The 17,774-nt window shown below is 46.2% G+C and overlaps 1 protein-coding gene across 1 annotated transcript in view; it reads left to right on the forward strand.

Moving 5' to 3' along the window:
- LOC126234476 (serine/arginine repetitive matrix protein 2-like) overlaps positions 1–17,774 on the forward strand; it is an 894,711-nt gene that overhangs the window by 750,752 nt on the left and 126,185 nt on the right. Inside the window, exons 8-10 of the mRNA XM_049943200.1 lie at positions 1,795–2,008; positions 3,618–3,707; positions 3,790–3,920. Of these exons, the coding sequence (XP_049799157.1) occupies positions 1,795–2,008; positions 3,618–3,707; positions 3,790–3,920 (435 nt within the window). The remainder of the gene's footprint in view (positions 1–1,794; positions 2,009–3,617; positions 3,708–3,789; positions 3,921–17,774) is intronic.

Raw genomic sequence — 17,774 nt, forward strand, 5'->3', positions numbered from 1 at the left:
ATTCGATGTTAACAAATTTCTCTTCTTCAGAAACGCTTTCCTTGCCATTGCCAGTCTACATTTTATATCCTCTCTACTTCGACCATCATCAGTTATTTTGCTCCCCAAATAGCAAAACTTCTTTACTACTTTAAGCGTCTCATTTCCTAATCTAATTCCCTCAGCATCACCCGACTTAATTCGACTACATTCCATTATCCTCGTTTTGCTTTTGTTGATGTTCATCTTATATCCTTCTTTCAAGACTGTCCGTTGCGTTCAACTGCTCTTCCAAGTCCTCTGCTGTCTCTGACTAAATTACAATGTCATCGGCGAACCTCAAAGTTTTTATTTCTTCTCCATGGATTTTAATGCCTACTCCGAACATTTATTTTGTTTCCTTTACTGCTTGCTCAATATACAGATTGAATAACATCGAGGAGAGGCTACAACCCTGTCTCACTCCCTTCCCAACCACTGCTTCCCTTTCATACCACTCGACTCTTATAACTGCCATCTGCTTTCTGTACAAAACCATAACTCGACTGTTCATATCTAATACCAAAGCACAACTTTCCGTCTCCTCTCCTTTCCTGGCGATGAACAGATAAATCTGGTGCGCATCTTCACAGAGCAAAGGTCACGTCCAACTCATCGCTGTGCAGCGCAGCTTCCTTGTCCTCGCTCTGCGTCCATGGCTGAGCAATCCCAAATTTACGAGCGCCATTCCAGACACACGCGCGGGCCCACACGCACAAACACACACACACAGCCGGCCGCGGTGGCCGTGCGGTTATAGGCGCTCCAGTCCGGAGCCGCGCTGCTGCTACGGTAGCAGGTTCGAATCCTGCCTCGGGCATGGGTGTGTGTGATGTCCTTAGGTTAGTTAGGTTTAAGTAGTTCTAAGTTCTAGGGGACTGATGACCACAGCAGTTGAGTCCCATAGTGCTCAGAGCCATTTGAACCATTTTTTGAACACACACACACACACACACACACACACACACACACACACACACACACACACCTGTCAGGCTGGCGGGAGAGTTCTTTGAGAATAGGATACAGAAGCTTGTTTCACGATTCACAGCATGCACTGAATGAGATGGCGAATATGTGGAAAAATAGTGTATCAACAGCATCATGATTTTTTTTTCAAATAAACTTTTCCAAAAAATGTAACAATCTTGTACACTTACTCTCTTAACGTACCTCCCACTACCACCTTTAGAAATGTGAAATACATTTTTGACATTATCTTGGCCGGCAGTTGTGGCCGAGCGGTTCTAGGCGCTTCAGTCTGGAACCGCGATACCGCTACGGTCGCAGGTTCGAATCCTGCCTCGGGCATGGATGTGGGTGATGTCCTTGGGTTAGTAGTTCTAAGTCTAGGGGACTGATCACCTCCGATGTTAAGTCCCGCAGTGCTCAGAGCCATTTGAACCATTTAACATTATCTTGTGTTAAAATTTTGTCAAACATGTAAAAATATTGCCTCTGTTGTCAGCCCTGCCCTCCCCCTCACAGCCCCCCACTCAGTTCGTGTCTTGATTACAGGTTCCAGTGAAAACCTTTAGGACTATGTTCCGGGATCTCCCACACCAACCGGACCACTCTGCTGACTTTGCATTCGTTTTTACGTGTGAAGTTTCCTCGTTCTGTATCAATAGACAGTGCAACTAGAAAGTGCACGGATTGGTGATCTTCATTCCTTGCTTTTAGAGATATTTTCTGTAGTCACTCTCTCTTTCACTCTAAGCCCAACTAGAGTCAGTAGGGGTGAGAGATGTCACAGAGAAGGTGCTCGTGTTGCAGGAAGCACAGCCAGAGTCCCGCCAGCAGCAGCAGGCAGAGCCGGTGCGGCCGCCATGGGAGCAGCAGCAGCAGCAGCAGCAGCAAGGGCTGGAGCAGCAGGCGGCAGGTAGCGGGCGCCTCGTGCAGAGCCAGAGCGCGCCCGTGGGCGGCCTGTCGGGGCTGGCGCTGCCGCGGGCGCCCAACCCCACCGTCACCCTGCTGCAGAAGGCACGAGGTCAGTCCCTCACCTCACTGTTCAGCCGGCCACGGCAGTGGAGCGAGTACGAGTGAAGTGTTGAGGGTTGCATACTTTAGAAATCAAGGCGCTGCTGGGGAACAATCAAGAATGGGGTGCCGCAAGGTTCGGTCTTGGGTCCTCTGCTGTTCTTAATATACAGGGTAGTCCATTGATACTGACTGGGCCAAATATCTCACGAAATAAGCGTCAAACGAAAAAACTGCAAAGAACGAAGCTTGTCTAGCTTGAAGGGAGAAACCAGATGGCGCTATGGTTGACCCGCTAGATGGCGCTGCCATAGGTCAAACGGATATCAACTGCGTTTTTTAAAACAGGAATCCCCATTTTTATTACATCGCCATTGGAAATCACCATAGATTGCACCATTTAGATTGCCATCGATAAAATGGGGGCCAATTATCCTTCCTCTCATAATGCCGCACCATACATTAACCCGCCAAGGTCGCTGATGTTCCACTTGTCGCAACCATCGTTGATTTTCCGTTGCCCAATAGTCCATACTATGCCGGTTCACGTTACCGCTGTTGGTGAATGACGCTTCGTCGGTAAGTAGAACGCGTGCAAAAAATCCGTCATCGTCCCGTAATTTCTCTTGTGCCCAGTGTCAGAACCGTACACGACGTTCAAAGTTGTCGCCATGCAATTCCTGGTGCATAGAAATATGGTACGGGTGCAATCGAAGTTGATGTAGCATTCTCAACACCGACGTTTTTGAGATTCCCGATTCTCGCGCAATTTGTCTGCTACTAATGTGTGAATTAGCAGCGACAGCAGCTAAAACACGTACGGTACTCAGGCATCATCATTTGTTGCAGGTCGTGGTTGGCGTTTCACGTGTGGCTGAACACTTCCTGTTTCCTTAAATAACGTAACTTTGCGGCGAACGGTCCGGACACTTGGATGATGTCGTCCAGGATACCAGCGCCATCTAGCGGGCCAACCATAGCGCCATGTGGTTTTCCCCTTCAAGCTAGACGAGTTTCGTTCTTTGTAGTTTTTTCGTTTAATGCTTATTTTGCGAGATATATCAATGGACCACCCTGTATATAGATATATATGTTTACAATCCTTACACACACACAGGCACACACACACACACACACACACACACACACACACACACACACATATATATATATATATATATATATATATATATATATATATATATATATATGTGTGTGTGTGTGTGTGTGTGTGTGTGTGTGTGTGTGTGTGTGTGTGTGTGTGTGTGTGTGTGTGTGTGTGTAAGGATTATAAACATTTGCGTTCACGATTCAGAATTTTCCAATCCGTTTCATACCGTTACGTTTGTAAACATCTCTTTTCTACGTGGCAAAAAAATAAGCTAATTTGAAAACCTACAATACAAGCTGCTCTTTAAAATTATATGGTTACATATTTTGTATGTAAACATCCTAAAGATGAGAATCTAAATGCATGTGATTGACAACCAAAGAACCTTTCATTTACATGCGGTGGAGCGTTCCTATATCCACGTTTCTGTATATACTCCGCAAGCAACTGTACAGTGTTTGTCGCAAGGTAACCTTACTGTTAGTATTATGTTTGTTCTTTTTTACAGAAGGTCAGTTGCCTCGTGGAGCCCTGTACCTGGATCACAAGATGTCCTCCAAGGAGAGCGATAAACCTATTATAGGACAGAACGAAATCTGTAAGTTTTAACTTCCTACCACATTCTTAACTACCTCATGTGGACTGTGTGCTATAGCAATACGACTTTCCCTTCATTCCAGTATATTCTGTCAAGAGTGAGTACGAAAAGGAAGTGGAAGGACACAGGAAGAAGATTGTGGAACTGGGGCCACGCAAATTCGAGGGTATCGGGCCTATGACGAAGGACGGGATACCCATCGTGCTGCGATCGGTACGTCACAGTGATTCCTTTTTCATGGTCCACAAACAAAGGTATTTCCACACGAGGGCACTTTGAGGTTAAAAGAAATATTGTTTGAAAAGAAATATTGTTTGAAAAGAAATATTGTTTGAAATAAGTCGTTTTAATGTTTCTTAAAGCATTTGTCTTTGAAATTATACTCTTATTCTTGCGTTCAAAACACTACTGGAAAGATTTTTTTCGCTCTGATGTTAGTACATCAAAAACATGGTAGACGAATTCAACATATCACTGCGATGATGGAAATCTCTACACACGCATTTATTGTTTGACGTAAGGGAACAAAAAGACGTCGTGAGCACAACAAACCATGTGAATAGGGGCAAAGAGACCATAATTCGAGGCTTTTCTTCGACGACCTTTGTGGAAACTAGTGTTCTCTTGATGAGGGAAAATGCATCTTTTTTAGTTATTTTATGCTGATTTTACCATTTGGTTGTGGCATACGAAGTTTTGGATACCATCCAGCATTAACTGTTCTTCGATCCTCTAAAGCAACGGTTGCGACATTTTCATTATAGTCAGCGCTTTTCAAACCTTCTGAGTCCACTGCTCCCTTGACGTGCATATAAACAACCGTGGCTGCTTTTGTACATGACATCGAACTCAAAGTGTGAAGTAAATTAAATTTCTATAAAATCAATAAAAGTAGTTAATTCTATATTAACAGTTGACATAACACAGTTTAACCAACTATTAATGTTGTTATATCTAATTCTTGCAATGAAATCAATGGGAAGGATGAGCTTGCTTATTCGTCATCAGTTCAAGTCTTGGCACAAGAATGGAAATTGCAACTCTCATCTCTTTCTCCAGATTCATTCGCGATATGTATTTCGTAGTGATGACTGCCAGTACTGCAAAACCTACCTCACATAAGTAGGATATTGCAAGAAGTATCGAAAAACTCATAGGGCCTTGTTACCCACTTGTGGATACTCCTGCTTCACGAAGCTCCAAAACTAAAACAAAGATGAGGAAAGGAACTGATTTCATGTGGAGTCTGAAGAAACATCAGTAAATTCATAGTATTCTTCAGCCGTTAGTGCTGATGGAAGTTCTATATTAAAGGGATATTTGATGCAGTTGTGTTGATCAGCTTGGTTCGGAAAGTACTTCAGAAAGTAATCAGTGAATTCATTTAAATGATCCTCAAACACATATTTCAGTTATTTACTCAATTGAAAGTCATTGTCTTTAAAACAGTGTGAAGAGCGGAGAAAACATAATGTATAACTTCCAGAATGAGATTTTCACTGTGCAGCGGAGTGTGCGCTGATATGAAACTTCCTGGCAGATTAAAACTGTGTGCCCGATCGAGACTCGAACTCGGGACCTTTGCCTTTCGCGGGCAAGTGCTCTACCAACTGAGCTACCGAAGCACGACTCACGCCCGGTACTCACAGCTGTACTTCTGCCAGTACCTCGTCTCCTACCTTCCAAACTTTACAGAAGCTCTCCTGCGAACCTTGCAGAACTAGCACTCCCGAAAGAAAGGATATTGCGGAGACATGGCTTAGCCACAGCCTGGGGGATGTTTCCAGAATGAGATTTTCACTCCTGCGAACCAGGAGAGCTTCTGTAAAGTTTGGAAGGTAGGAGACGAGGTACTGCCAGAAGTAAAGCTGTGAGTAGCGGGTGTGAGGCGTGCTTCGGTAGCTCAGTTGGTAGAGCACTTGCCCACGAAAGGCAAAGGTCCCGAGTTCGAGTCTCGGTCGGGCACACAGTTTTAATCTGCCAGGAAGTTTCAGTGTATAGCTTTATCGTCCAAACTTTTTTTCACAGTTTTCTTTCTGAAGGCTGAAGTTTTTTCTGATAGTTCCAGAACGTTTGTCTCATTACATATAAGAGATGCATTCACTGAGTTGAGTTTACTGAAGATGTCACAAAGATTCGCTAGCTTTAAAAAAAGTCATTGTCTACTAATTTCTCGGAACTCAAATGTTCTGTTGAACAAGGTTGCAAATTGATTTAGATAAGATATTTGTATTGTGCGAAAAGTGGCAATTGACCCTGAATAAAGAAAAGTCTGAAGTTATTCACATGAGTATTAAAGAAACCCGCTAAATTTCGATTACACGATAAGCACACAAATCTGAAGGCTGTAAATTCAATTAAATACTTAGGGATTACAATTACAAACAACCTAAATTGGAAAGATCACGTAGATAATGTTGTGGTTAGAGCAAACCAAAGACTGCGATTCATTGGCAGAACACTTAGAAGGTGCAACAGGTCTACTAAAGAGACTGCTTATACCGTGCTTGCCCGCCCTGTTCTAGAGTATTGCTGTGCGGTGTGGGATCCGCATCAGGTGGGACTGATTGATGACATCGAAAAAGTACAAAGAATGGCAGCTCGTTTTGTATTATCGCGAAATAGGGGAGATAGTGTCACAGACATGATATGTGAATTGGAGTGGCAAGCATTAAAACAAAGGCGTTTTTCGTTGGGACAGGATCTTTTCATGGAATTTCAATCACCAGTTTTGTCCTCCGATTGCGAAAACATTCTTTTGACACCCACCTACATAGGGAAAAATGATCATCACGATAAAATAAGAGAAATTAGGGCTCGCACAGAAAAATTTAAGTGCTCGTTTTTCCCGCGTGCCGTTCGAGAGTGGAACGGTACAGAGACAGCTTCAAGTTGGTTCATTAAACCCTCTGCCAGGCACTTTATTGTGAATAGCAGAGCAATCACGTAGATGTAGGTAAGAGTCCATTCCTGAGATCGTATAACATTTTTAATACATTTCCTCGTAGAAGCCAGCGACAGTTACTGTAGCAAATGAAGGGAATGTGTTTAGCCCCATATCAACGCAGATTTGTTGAAAACATCTCAACTTAAGTGGCAGACCTTTAATGAAGTTTACCATTTCGGTAATTGATTGAAGACTCATGACGGACTGGGCTCATATTTTTAAATAATAGTGCTACTCGTTAAATAAAACAGTGCGTCCAACTATGGAGCCTCCCTACGGATCAGGGTTTGCAATCAGGGTTAAAAGCCCATCATACTACGATCTCCATCAGTACATACGCCTGCATAATTTTCCCAGTTGATGTTGTTTTATTCTATAAAAGAATATACACTCCTGGAAATTGAAATAAGAACACCGTGAATTCATTGTCCCGGGAAGGGGAAACTTTATTGACACATTCCTGGGGTCAGATACATCACATGATCACACTGACAGAACCACAGGCACATAGACACAGGCAACAGAGCATGCACAATGTCGGCACTAGTACAGTGTATATCCACCTTTCGCAGCAATGCAGGCTGCTATTCTCCCATGGAGACGATCGTAGAGATGCTGGATGTAGTCCTGTGGAACGGCTTGCCATGCCATTTCCACCTGGCGCCTCAGTTGGACCAGCGTTCGTGCTGGACGTGCAGACCGCGTGAGACGACGCTTCATCCAGTCCCAAACATGCTCAATGGGGGACAGATCCGGAGATCTTGCTGGCCAGGGTAGTTGACTTACACCTTCTAGAGCACGTTGGGTGGCACGGGATACTTGCGGACGTGCATTGTCCTGTTGGAACAGCAAGTTCCCTTGCCGGTCTAGGAATGGTAGAACGATGGGTTCGATGACGGTTTGGATGTACCGTGCACTATTCAGTGTCCCCTCGACGATCACCAGTGGTGTACGGCCAGTGTAGGAGATCGCTCCCCACACCATGATGCCGGGTGTTGGCCCTGTGTGCCTCGGTCGTATGCAGTCCTGATTGTGGCGCTCACCTGCACGGCGCCAAACACGCATACGACCATCATTGGCACCAAGGCAGAAGCGACTCTCATCGCTGAAGACGACACGTCTCCATTCGTCCCTCCATTCACGCCTGTCGCGACACCACTGGAGGCGGGCTGCACGATGTTGAGGCGTGAGCGGAAGACGGCCTAACGGTGTGCGGGACCGTAGCCCAGCTTCATGGAGACGGTTGCGAATGGCTCTCGCCGATACCCCAGGAGCAACAGTGTCCCTAATTTGCTAGGAAGTGGCGGTGCGGTCCCCTACGGCACTGCGTAGGATCCTACGGTCTTGGCGTGCATCCGTGCGTCGCTGCGGTCCGGTCCCAGGTCGACGGGCACGTGCACCTTCCGCCGACCACTGGCGACAACATCGATGTACGGTGGAGACCTCACGCCCCACGTGTTGAGCAATTCGGCGGTACGTCCACCCGGCCTCCCGCATGCCCACTATACGCCCTCGCTCAAAGTCCGTCAACTGCACATACGGTTCACGTCCACGCTGTCGCGGCATGCTACCAGTGTTAAAGACTGCGATGGAGCTCCGTATGCCACGGCAAACTGGCTGACACTGACGGCGGCGGTGCACAAATGCTGCGCAGCTAGCGCCATTCGACGGCCAACACCGCGGTTCCTGGTGTGTCCGCTGTGCCGTGCGTGTGATCATTGCTTGTACAGCCCTCTCGCAGTGTCCGGAGCAAGTATGGTGGGTCTGACACACCGGTGTCAATGTGTTCTTTTTTCCATTTCCAGGAGTGTAGTATTTCAAAGAGGTCTGTTGCTTTTGTTGTAAGAGTGATTTTTCTGCAGAAGTGAAGATTTTCATGAAATATGCTGTTTCTATAAACTATACGTAACAAATCATTGTCATTATAGCTTCGTACAGCTGAATATCGAAATCGCCATTACTCTTGAAATTTTTTAACCAACTGATCATTAACGTCGTCAGCCACATCCAGGGCCGGCTCGAGTACATTTTTCCACACAAGCACCCCCTCCCCCCTTTTTCCGTCGTACACATTCATTGCTGTCAGTTTTCGCTACTATTTGTGACACACAGTGTATACAAATCTTGCGCTTGCGAGCCTCTATCAAACAAGTGACCATTACTATACTTGTATGTGATACGTTTTGTAAAGAAATCTTCCAGAAGTATCTCGGCGTTAAATCGTCCATGCAAGCTCTTCAGTGATTAAGACAATGCAGTCAAGAAGCCCTGGGTTCATAACTACGTCCAGTCATCCAGTTTTAGGTTTTCCATAGCTTTGATAAACTGCTTAGGCGAGTACGAGGATGGATTTTACGTGTACAAGACCGATTTGCTACCCTACCCTACCCTTGTCCAGCCCAAACTTCGGTCCATTTGCAAAATGTATCTATCACGTCGCAACCTTCTGGTAATTACGGCTTTCTTTGAACGTAAAATTGTTTCCATTATTTGCGTAACATTGTTTCTCGCAGTCAGATTGTTGCAACCCATGTAGAAGTTAGAAACCCATGTAGAAGTTAGAGTGCCGGGCAAGGTGGCCTAGCCTATACCTGCACCTGCGCTTGTATTCCGCAACAAAGCCCTTGTCCATACCCAAGAGACCCTCCAGCCAATGGAACACATAGAGGCCACATCGGTTACCATCTCCACATGCACCGCTGGAAGCAGACCTCCGCCTTCGCAACATGGTGTGTTACCGCTCTGACCGCCCCGACCGCCGTGGTGGAGGCACAGCTGCATTCCTCAACAAAGCTCTTGTCCATACCCAAGAGACTCTCCAGCCAATGGAACACATAGAGGCCACAGCGGTTACCATCCCCATATGCCTTGGTGCCATTACCCTTGCAGCAGCGCATTTGAGCCCAAACAAGCCACTGCTGGAAGCAGACCTCCGCACATTGTCATCCTTCGGCAGGCTCATCATTGGGGCAGATCCCAATGCCAAGCACCCAGCTTGGCATTCTCGCGTGTCTAACCCCAAAGGCCGGCTCCTCCTTGACCTGGAGGATACTTTAGCACTATCAGTCGATGGCCCCCACGAACCTACCCATATCCCAGTACGTGCTAACTGCCAGCCAGACGTTCTGGATGAAGCCGTCTTCAAAAACATCACCGCTCAGTTTTCACTGGAAGTTCTCCACGAACTGGCCTCTGACCATGAGCCAGTACTCTTGCACCTCACCAATGCTGCCCTTTCATTTGATGCTCGTTCCACTGCGACCCTCACCATTTGGGACAAGTTTGCCAGGGTACTTAATAACACCACTCGACACGATCTCGATTTGACAACACCGGCCAATATAGTCCGTGCTGTGGATTAACTTACCGCCAAAATACAGAAAGCAGTGAAACTCTCCACCTCCACTGCACCTCGAAATTTAACACCCCTGGACGACTTGCCCCCTCTGTTACGAGAGCTGAAGGTGCAAAAGAACCGCTACCGCCGGAGGTGGAAGCAGTTTCGTGACCCTCAGGACAAACGCCAGATGAGACGCCTCCAACGCGAATTCAGCCACCGGCTCGCCGAATGGAGGTCTGAACAGTAGGAGGACAGGATGTCCACTTTCCTACTCCACCAAAAATCTGACTGGGCTGTCATTCGCACCCTGCGGCGTTCTAAGCCAGCGACTGCCCATCCTATTCGCACAGCAGCGGGCTTGTCATATGATACCCTGCAAATTGTGGAAACGCTGGCAGATGCGTTCGAGGCCCAAAACCGCCCTCTGGTCCAGGACCTTTCTCGAACGAACTACAGGAAGAACATGAAGTCCTGACAGCTGTTGCTGCTTTCTGAAACCGCTCACCCCAGTCTGCTCCCCTTCTTACGTCCATGGCAGAAATTCAGCGCATCCTTCGACGGAAACGTGGCCGGTCGGCCCCTGGATTGGACGGAATTTTAAATGAACATCTTTGCCACCTTCCCCGCACACCACTCATCTTGTTCACCAAGATTTTAAACTGTTGTCTCACATCTGGCCTTTTCCCCCCTCAGTGGAAACAAGCCAAGCTGATTGCGATCCCCAAGAGGTTCAAGGACCCTACAGTCCCCACCAACAACAGGCCCATCAGCCTCCTAAACACTATGGCGAAGGTCCTTGAATCTGTGATCCTTCACCGACTTTCCCAACCTCTTGCGGCAGCTGGGACGATCCGTCTTGAACAGTTTGGATTCACTTCGCACCTCTCTGCTGAACTTCAGGTCCTACGGATCACTGAACACATCAGTAAACGCTTCAACACTGTCAAGTCGAGAGCTGCCGTTTTTCTGGACTTGCAAAACGCCTACGACAAGATCTGGCAAGACAACCTCGTACACAAGATGCTGACACAGACCCCTATACCGGATATTTATGTCAAGATCGTGGATGACTTCCTCCGTCGTAGGACTTTCCTAGTGGCTCAACGGGGAATGCGTTCTGGCATTCGCCAGTTGTCGGCAGGCACTCCGCAAGGATCGGTGCTATCTCCCATCCTTTTTAATATCTATGTCAATGATATGCCGGTCATCCCCGAGTGCCACCTTGCACAATATGCTGACGACACAGCACTATACACCACTGGCCGCATTACTGACGCCGTCGTCGCCCGCCTCCAGCGACAGGTGGACGCCACTATCACCTGGTGCCGGATAAACAAAATAGCTCTCAATGCCGCCAAAACTACGGCAGTTTACTTCACGAAACGGCGCCCAGTCCTCCGCCGCAATATCTCGATTGCAGGTGTGCAGGTGCCCTGGTCCCCGACAACCACCTATCTCGGGGTCCAAATGGACCACAAGTTGCTCTTCCACTGTCATGCGGAGTATGTCACCAACAAGGGGCAAAAGCTAACCAGGGCTTTGTACCCGCTCTTTCGCAGTAGGGAACTTAACCTGCATACCAAGCTCCGCATTTACCGAACAGTTATCCTGCTTGCCCTCACGTATGGATCTGCTGCATGGGCCACGATTAGTGTCACCAGGATGCGGACATTGCAGCGCCTGCAGAATAAGGTGCTCAGGTGGAGCCTGCACGCCCCGCCACTCACGAGAATTGTCACTCTCCACGAGGAAGCGGATATCGTCCCCCTAAAGACGACCATACGCAACAACGCGCGGCGGCTCTATGAGAAAGTGGATGCCTTGCGGGACACTGTCCATGGGTTACGCCACGTTGGGACCACACTTCCACGCCGCTGGCATCGACATCCGGTTCCCTTAACCATCCTAGAGGAATCGGATTCCGACCATGGCTAACGATAGGTCTGGCACGCCCACCACGGACGCATCCTTTGGCGGGACTAGCCCCCATTCTACGTCCAATACTTTCCAATCATACCTGCCCATGTTAGGCTAAATTTTTCTGCCTGACTCATGTAGTACTGTCACCGTCAGAGGGTGGTACGGGACTACAAGTCCCACCGCCACACCTCCAAAGTGAATTGCAGTGACGCAGTCACTGCCCTGTGGAAATTTACTGCCTCACCAACACAGTTAGACCGCAATAGACCGGTGATGCTGTAACGTATCACAAAAAAAAAGAAAAGAAAGGTGGCCTAGCGGTTCTAGACGCAACAGTCTGGATCCGCGCGACTTCCACGCGACCGGCACGGCTGCAGGCTGAATTCCGTCTCGGGCATGTGATTTTAGATTTTTATGTCTTTTGTCAAAGCTTGTTTAGTCTGCTTTAAAACTTACAGTTGTGCTGCTGGAAAGCAAGTTGAAGGTCAGATTTGATATTTTTATTAAGCTTCGTTTTTATTCCCTCAAAATAACATTCCCGAATGTAGGTGCACCACTTGAACAACACATTATTACTTCAGATATTAAGTTTTGAAAATCCCTTCTGTGAATTCTTCACCCTAAAGACTTTTGTCTTGTCAGCTCCAAGTAATACAAGTTGCTCTTAGTTTATCACTAGCACAGACGTTATTTAAGACATCTGTTAATCTCTTTATAATATGTGCTTGGGCAATGATAATCCACCTATGCCTGACTGCAAGAGTGTTGTTAGATGCGTAAAAGTGAAATAAATATTTCTTCGGAAGGAATAACTGTTCTTGGTAATGTAGTGGAACGAATCATAACAGTATAAGCCGAAAATAAAATGTCTACCATTTCCCTATAATGTCAAAATAAGTATGAAGTAGCGCCTTCGATATTCGTTCCAAGAAAGCTGTTCACATGGGAAAGACGTGGGTAACAATGACTGACACACTTGTAAAGCTGTGGTCTCAAAGCACTTTAGAGTGATGGCAGTGGTAAGATGTGTCACTCGGTGTCAGCTCTCCTGAGTTGCTGAAATGTTATGAGTAAAGGGTCTGAAAAACGTAAGTGACGTAATCGGTTACCGCGTTGCATACTGCTAACAGTTATCGGCTTATGCGTTTCACTGCTGAAGTTACGATGCCTCGGCTCACTGTTTGTTGGGCGTGGTGTATTTCTAGCGCCACAGTTAAGTGAGCAAAGGCTTGAAACAGTTTGTTTTCGTGAAAGTTAAACGCGGGAATGAGTGCACCCGGAGTTAGTAAAAAAGTAAATTACACTCGAAACTACGAAAGTGAGTGGGAAGGTGAAGCTAAATGTAGGTATTGATTGCAACTTAGTAAAAGGGCGATAATTTTGCGTACCTGTAAGGTGTGTGAAAGTGAAATAAATATTTCTTCGTGAGCGAAAACTAGTCTTGATGGACATGTAAAAACGCATAAGCATGTGCAACGTGCTGTAAGACTGGTAGGGCAGAAATTTTTTTCGTTTTCATTCCAGGACTCAAATGTGAGTAACGAAGTTAAGGAGGAGGAGATAAGGCTCTGTGCATTTATTGCTGAATGCACCGCATGTCTGTCGACTTACGGAACACTTATCTGCATTACTGAAATCAGTGTGTTCAGATTCAGAAATCACCAAGAAAGATACATGTAGTATGGCAAAGGCCAGTGCTATTGTGAAACGTAGTACAGACGGTGAAAGCAAAGACACGCTAAGTAAATTGCTTCGCGAAATAAGTTTTCAGTAGTTTTTGATGAATCAGCTGATTTCAGTAGTACCAAACATTTGTTAAATTTATTTTCCTATCTTCTTATTGTTCCCTATGGCTTCATTTATCTTATCAACCCTCCTATGCCTATTAATTTCGAAACGAAAAAAATAAAAATTAAAGAATCCTGCAGATTGCAACTGGAAATCTAACACGCGCTCTCCGCTCCAAAGCCAGATGCCGTGGTGGCTACAGAAGCGGCGCTTTCGGTACATACGGCAGTTGATAAAGTTTCTTGCTTCGATTTCTAGGAAAATATGTGTTTGGTTCAAATGGCTCTGAGCACTATGGGACTTAACTGCTGTGGTCATCAGTCCCCTAGAACTTAGAACTACTTAAACCTAACTAACCTAAGGACATCACACACATCCATGCCCGGGGCAGGATTCGAACCTGCGATCATAGCGGTCGCGCGGTTCCAGACTGTAGCGCCTAGAACCGCTCGGCCACTCCGGGCGGCAAAATATGTGTTTGTTGACCCCATATATGTTCATGAAGAAGGATCAATTTTTAGTTATCTATCGACCCCGTTAATTCTGACTCGACTGCGCGTAATGAACTTTAGGGGTAGTTTTCTCAAAAACGGGTGGCTGTTAAATCAAAATACCATAGAGTCTTTCATGTTGGGTTGCACAAAAGCGACTTGCCAACTATGAGTCGAATAGGCTGGCCATGTTGACGCCTTCCCCTTGTGGGTATGGTACACCAGACCGAAACATGTTTGGGAAATAGTAAGTAAGGAGAAACTATGCTTTGCTCAAGAAGGAATACTCATATATATATATATATATATATATATATATATATATATATATATATATATATAAACGAAAACGAACTCCGTCTACAGGCCGCAAGCGACCCATCGGGACCATCCGACCGCCGTATCATCCTCAGGTGAGGATGCGGATAGGAGGGGCATGGGGTCAGCACACCGCTCTCCCGGTCGTTAGGACGGTTTTCTTTGACCGGAGCCGCTACTATTCGGTCGAGTAGCTCCTCAATTGGCATCACGAGGCTGAGTGCACCCCGAAAAATGGCAACAGCACGTGGCGGCGGGATGGTGACCCATCCAAGCGCCGGCCACGCCCGACAGCGCTTAACTTCGGTGATCTCACGGGAACCGGTGTATCCACTGTGGCAAGGCCGTTGCCCATATATATATATATATATATATATATATATATATATATATATATATATATATATATATATATATATATATATATATATATATATATATTGCTTAAGCATCGTCATAAATAATAAGTTTCTGATGGCAAAAAGAGAATCTCAAGATGAATATTTGATGCATTGTTTTTACTTTGGTTCCACTGTTTCTCACGCTAATTATCTTTAGTATGACGTATAAGTTCTTGTTCAATGGACATAATAAGCAACATCTTCCATTTTGCATGCATGCTAGGCAGGAATGCAGGTAAGTTCTAAGTATTTTATTATAATAAGTATATGCTATACCAACACAAACATACTAGAGTCTCTGCAACAGATTACCTTTGTATCCTAGAAATATACTGGGAAATATAGTGTGGACTTACTCTCTTTCGCGGCGAAGTGATGTAGCCGCTAAAACCACAACAGAAGCTGCATTAATTGAAGTTGCGTTTACCCCCTACGCAAAAATCAAGTAATATATGTGGAGCGATGAAAAGGTTTTCGTTTGAGGGCGTTGCAGCGATATACCGGGTGATCAAAAAGTTGGTATATACTTGAAAACTGAATAAATCACAGAATAATGTAGATAGAGAGGTACAAAGTGACACACATGCTTGGAATGACATGGGGTTTTATTAGAACAAAAAAAAAGTACAAAAGTTCAAAAAATGTCCGACAGATGGCGCTTCATCTGATCGGAATAGCAATAATTAGCATAACAAAGTAAGACAAAGCAAAGATGATGTTCTTCACAGGAAATGCTCAATATGTCCACCGTCATTCCTCAACAATAGCTGTAGTCGAGGAATAATGTTGTGAACAGCACTGTAAAGCATGTCCTGAGTTGTGGTGAGGCATTGGCGTCGGATGTTGTCTTTCAGCATCCCTAGAGATGTCGGTCGATCACGATACACTTTCAACATCAGGTAACCCCAAAGCCAATAATCGCACGGACTGAGGTCTGAGGACCTGGGAGGCCAAGCATGACGAAAGTGGCGGCTGAGCCCACGATCATCACCAAACGATGCGCGCAAGAGATCTTTCACGCGCCCAGCAATATGGGGTGGAGCGCCATCCTGCATAAACATCGTAGGTTCCAGAAGGTGTTTATCAACCAGGCTGGGGATGATGCGATTCTGTAACATATCGGCGTACCTCTCACCCGTCACGGTAGCAGTTACAAAACCAGAATCACGCATTTCCTCGAAGAAAAAGGGCCCGATAACGGTAGATGTGGTAAATCCAACCCGCATCGTGACTTTCTCGTCGTGCAATGGAGTTTCCATGACAGTTCTAGGATTTTCGGTAGCCCAAATTCTGCAGTTGTGGGCGTTGACAGACCCTCGGAGCGTGAAATGAGCTTCGTCGGTCCTCAACACGTTACTCAACCAATCGTCATCTTCCGCCATCTTTTGAAACGCCCACACCACAAATGCCCTCCGCTTCACTAAATCGCCAGGTAACAGTTCACGATGCCGATGGATTTTGTACGGATAGCATCGGAGGGTACGCCTCAGTGCCAACCAAACAGTAGAGTATGGAATGCCGGTGCGACGTGCGACTGCTGACTTCCCCGTGCATAGACGAACCCGCTACAGTCTCCATTTCGTCCTGATCTTGTCTCAGCAGCATTACGCCTTGTGCTCGGTCGGCCACTACGGGGTCCATCGTCTAAACAAGCCGTGGCTTCGAACTTCGAAATCATTCTCGCCACAGCTGCATTTGTCAACGGACCTTTACCCGTTCGAATCCCCTTCCCATGGCGATAGGATCGTAACGCTGAACTAGCACATTCCCAATTCTGATAATACAGCTGCACTAAAAGCGCCTTTTCAGGTAACGTCAACATGCTGCGACTGCTGGCGCATCTGATTCTCTCTCTCCCATTACAGCTCCTTTTATACACGATTGTCATGCGCAGTCACTGACGTTTTGCTGTCCAGCGCCATCTGTCGGACATTTTGTGAACTTTGCTTTTTTGGCTCTAATAAAACCCCATGTCATTCCAAGCATGTGTGTCAATTTTTACCTCTCTATGTACAGTATTCCTTGGTGTATTAAGTTTTCAAATTTATACTGTCTTTTTGATCACCCGGTATATGCACGGTAGAGCGTCTCCAATACGGGTATGTGAGTGCCGTGTGTAAGCAAGGGATTAGTGTGGAATTCGTGTCTTTCTGAGACGTGAACTGCGGCGACGTTGTTACAAAGCGCTTCAAAACATACCCACGCGCTGTTTTTCTTTTCTTGACTGCCAAATTGCAGACAATTGCAGACATCAGAGAATGAAGAATGTGTGTGGGAAGCATGTGTGTCCAAAACCACCATTGCGGGACAGTGATCCAAGTTCTGTGGTGATCGCACTTTGACACAAATGCCCCATATCGCAAAAGTCGTAACAGAGAAATATGTTTCAAATGGCTCCGAGCTCTATGGGACTTCTGAGGTCATCAGTACCCTAGAACTTAGAACTACTTAAACCTAACTAACCTGAGGACATCACACACATCCGTGCCCGAGACGGGATTCGAAGCTGCGAACGTAGCGGTCGCGCGGTTCCACACTGTAGCGCCTAGAACCGCTCGGCCACTGCGGCCGGCCGTAACAGAGAAGTTACGTCAAATGAAGTCGGAGACACAAGAGCACTCACCCTACAGTCCTCATCTCTCCCCATGCGATTATCTTGGGTCTCTTAAAAATGGCCTTGAAGGGTCGACGATTGCTGTCAGACGAGGATGTACAGCAGCAGTTACGAACAGTGGCGGCTGCTGTGTAAGGGCAAAAGAGCACGTGAACACCCTAACTTTCGACACATTGCGAATTTATTGGTTATATTTCTTTGAATGCTGTTAAACGTCGCATAGATGCTGCAATCTGAAAGATACTGCA

This window comes from Schistocerca nitens, chromosome 1, assembly GCF_023898315.1.
Source record: "Schistocerca nitens isolate TAMUIC-IGC-003100 chromosome 1, iqSchNite1.1, whole genome shotgun sequence".
In the NCBI taxonomy this organism is placed as follows: domain Eukaryota; kingdom Metazoa; phylum Arthropoda; class Insecta; order Orthoptera; family Acrididae; genus Schistocerca; species Schistocerca nitens.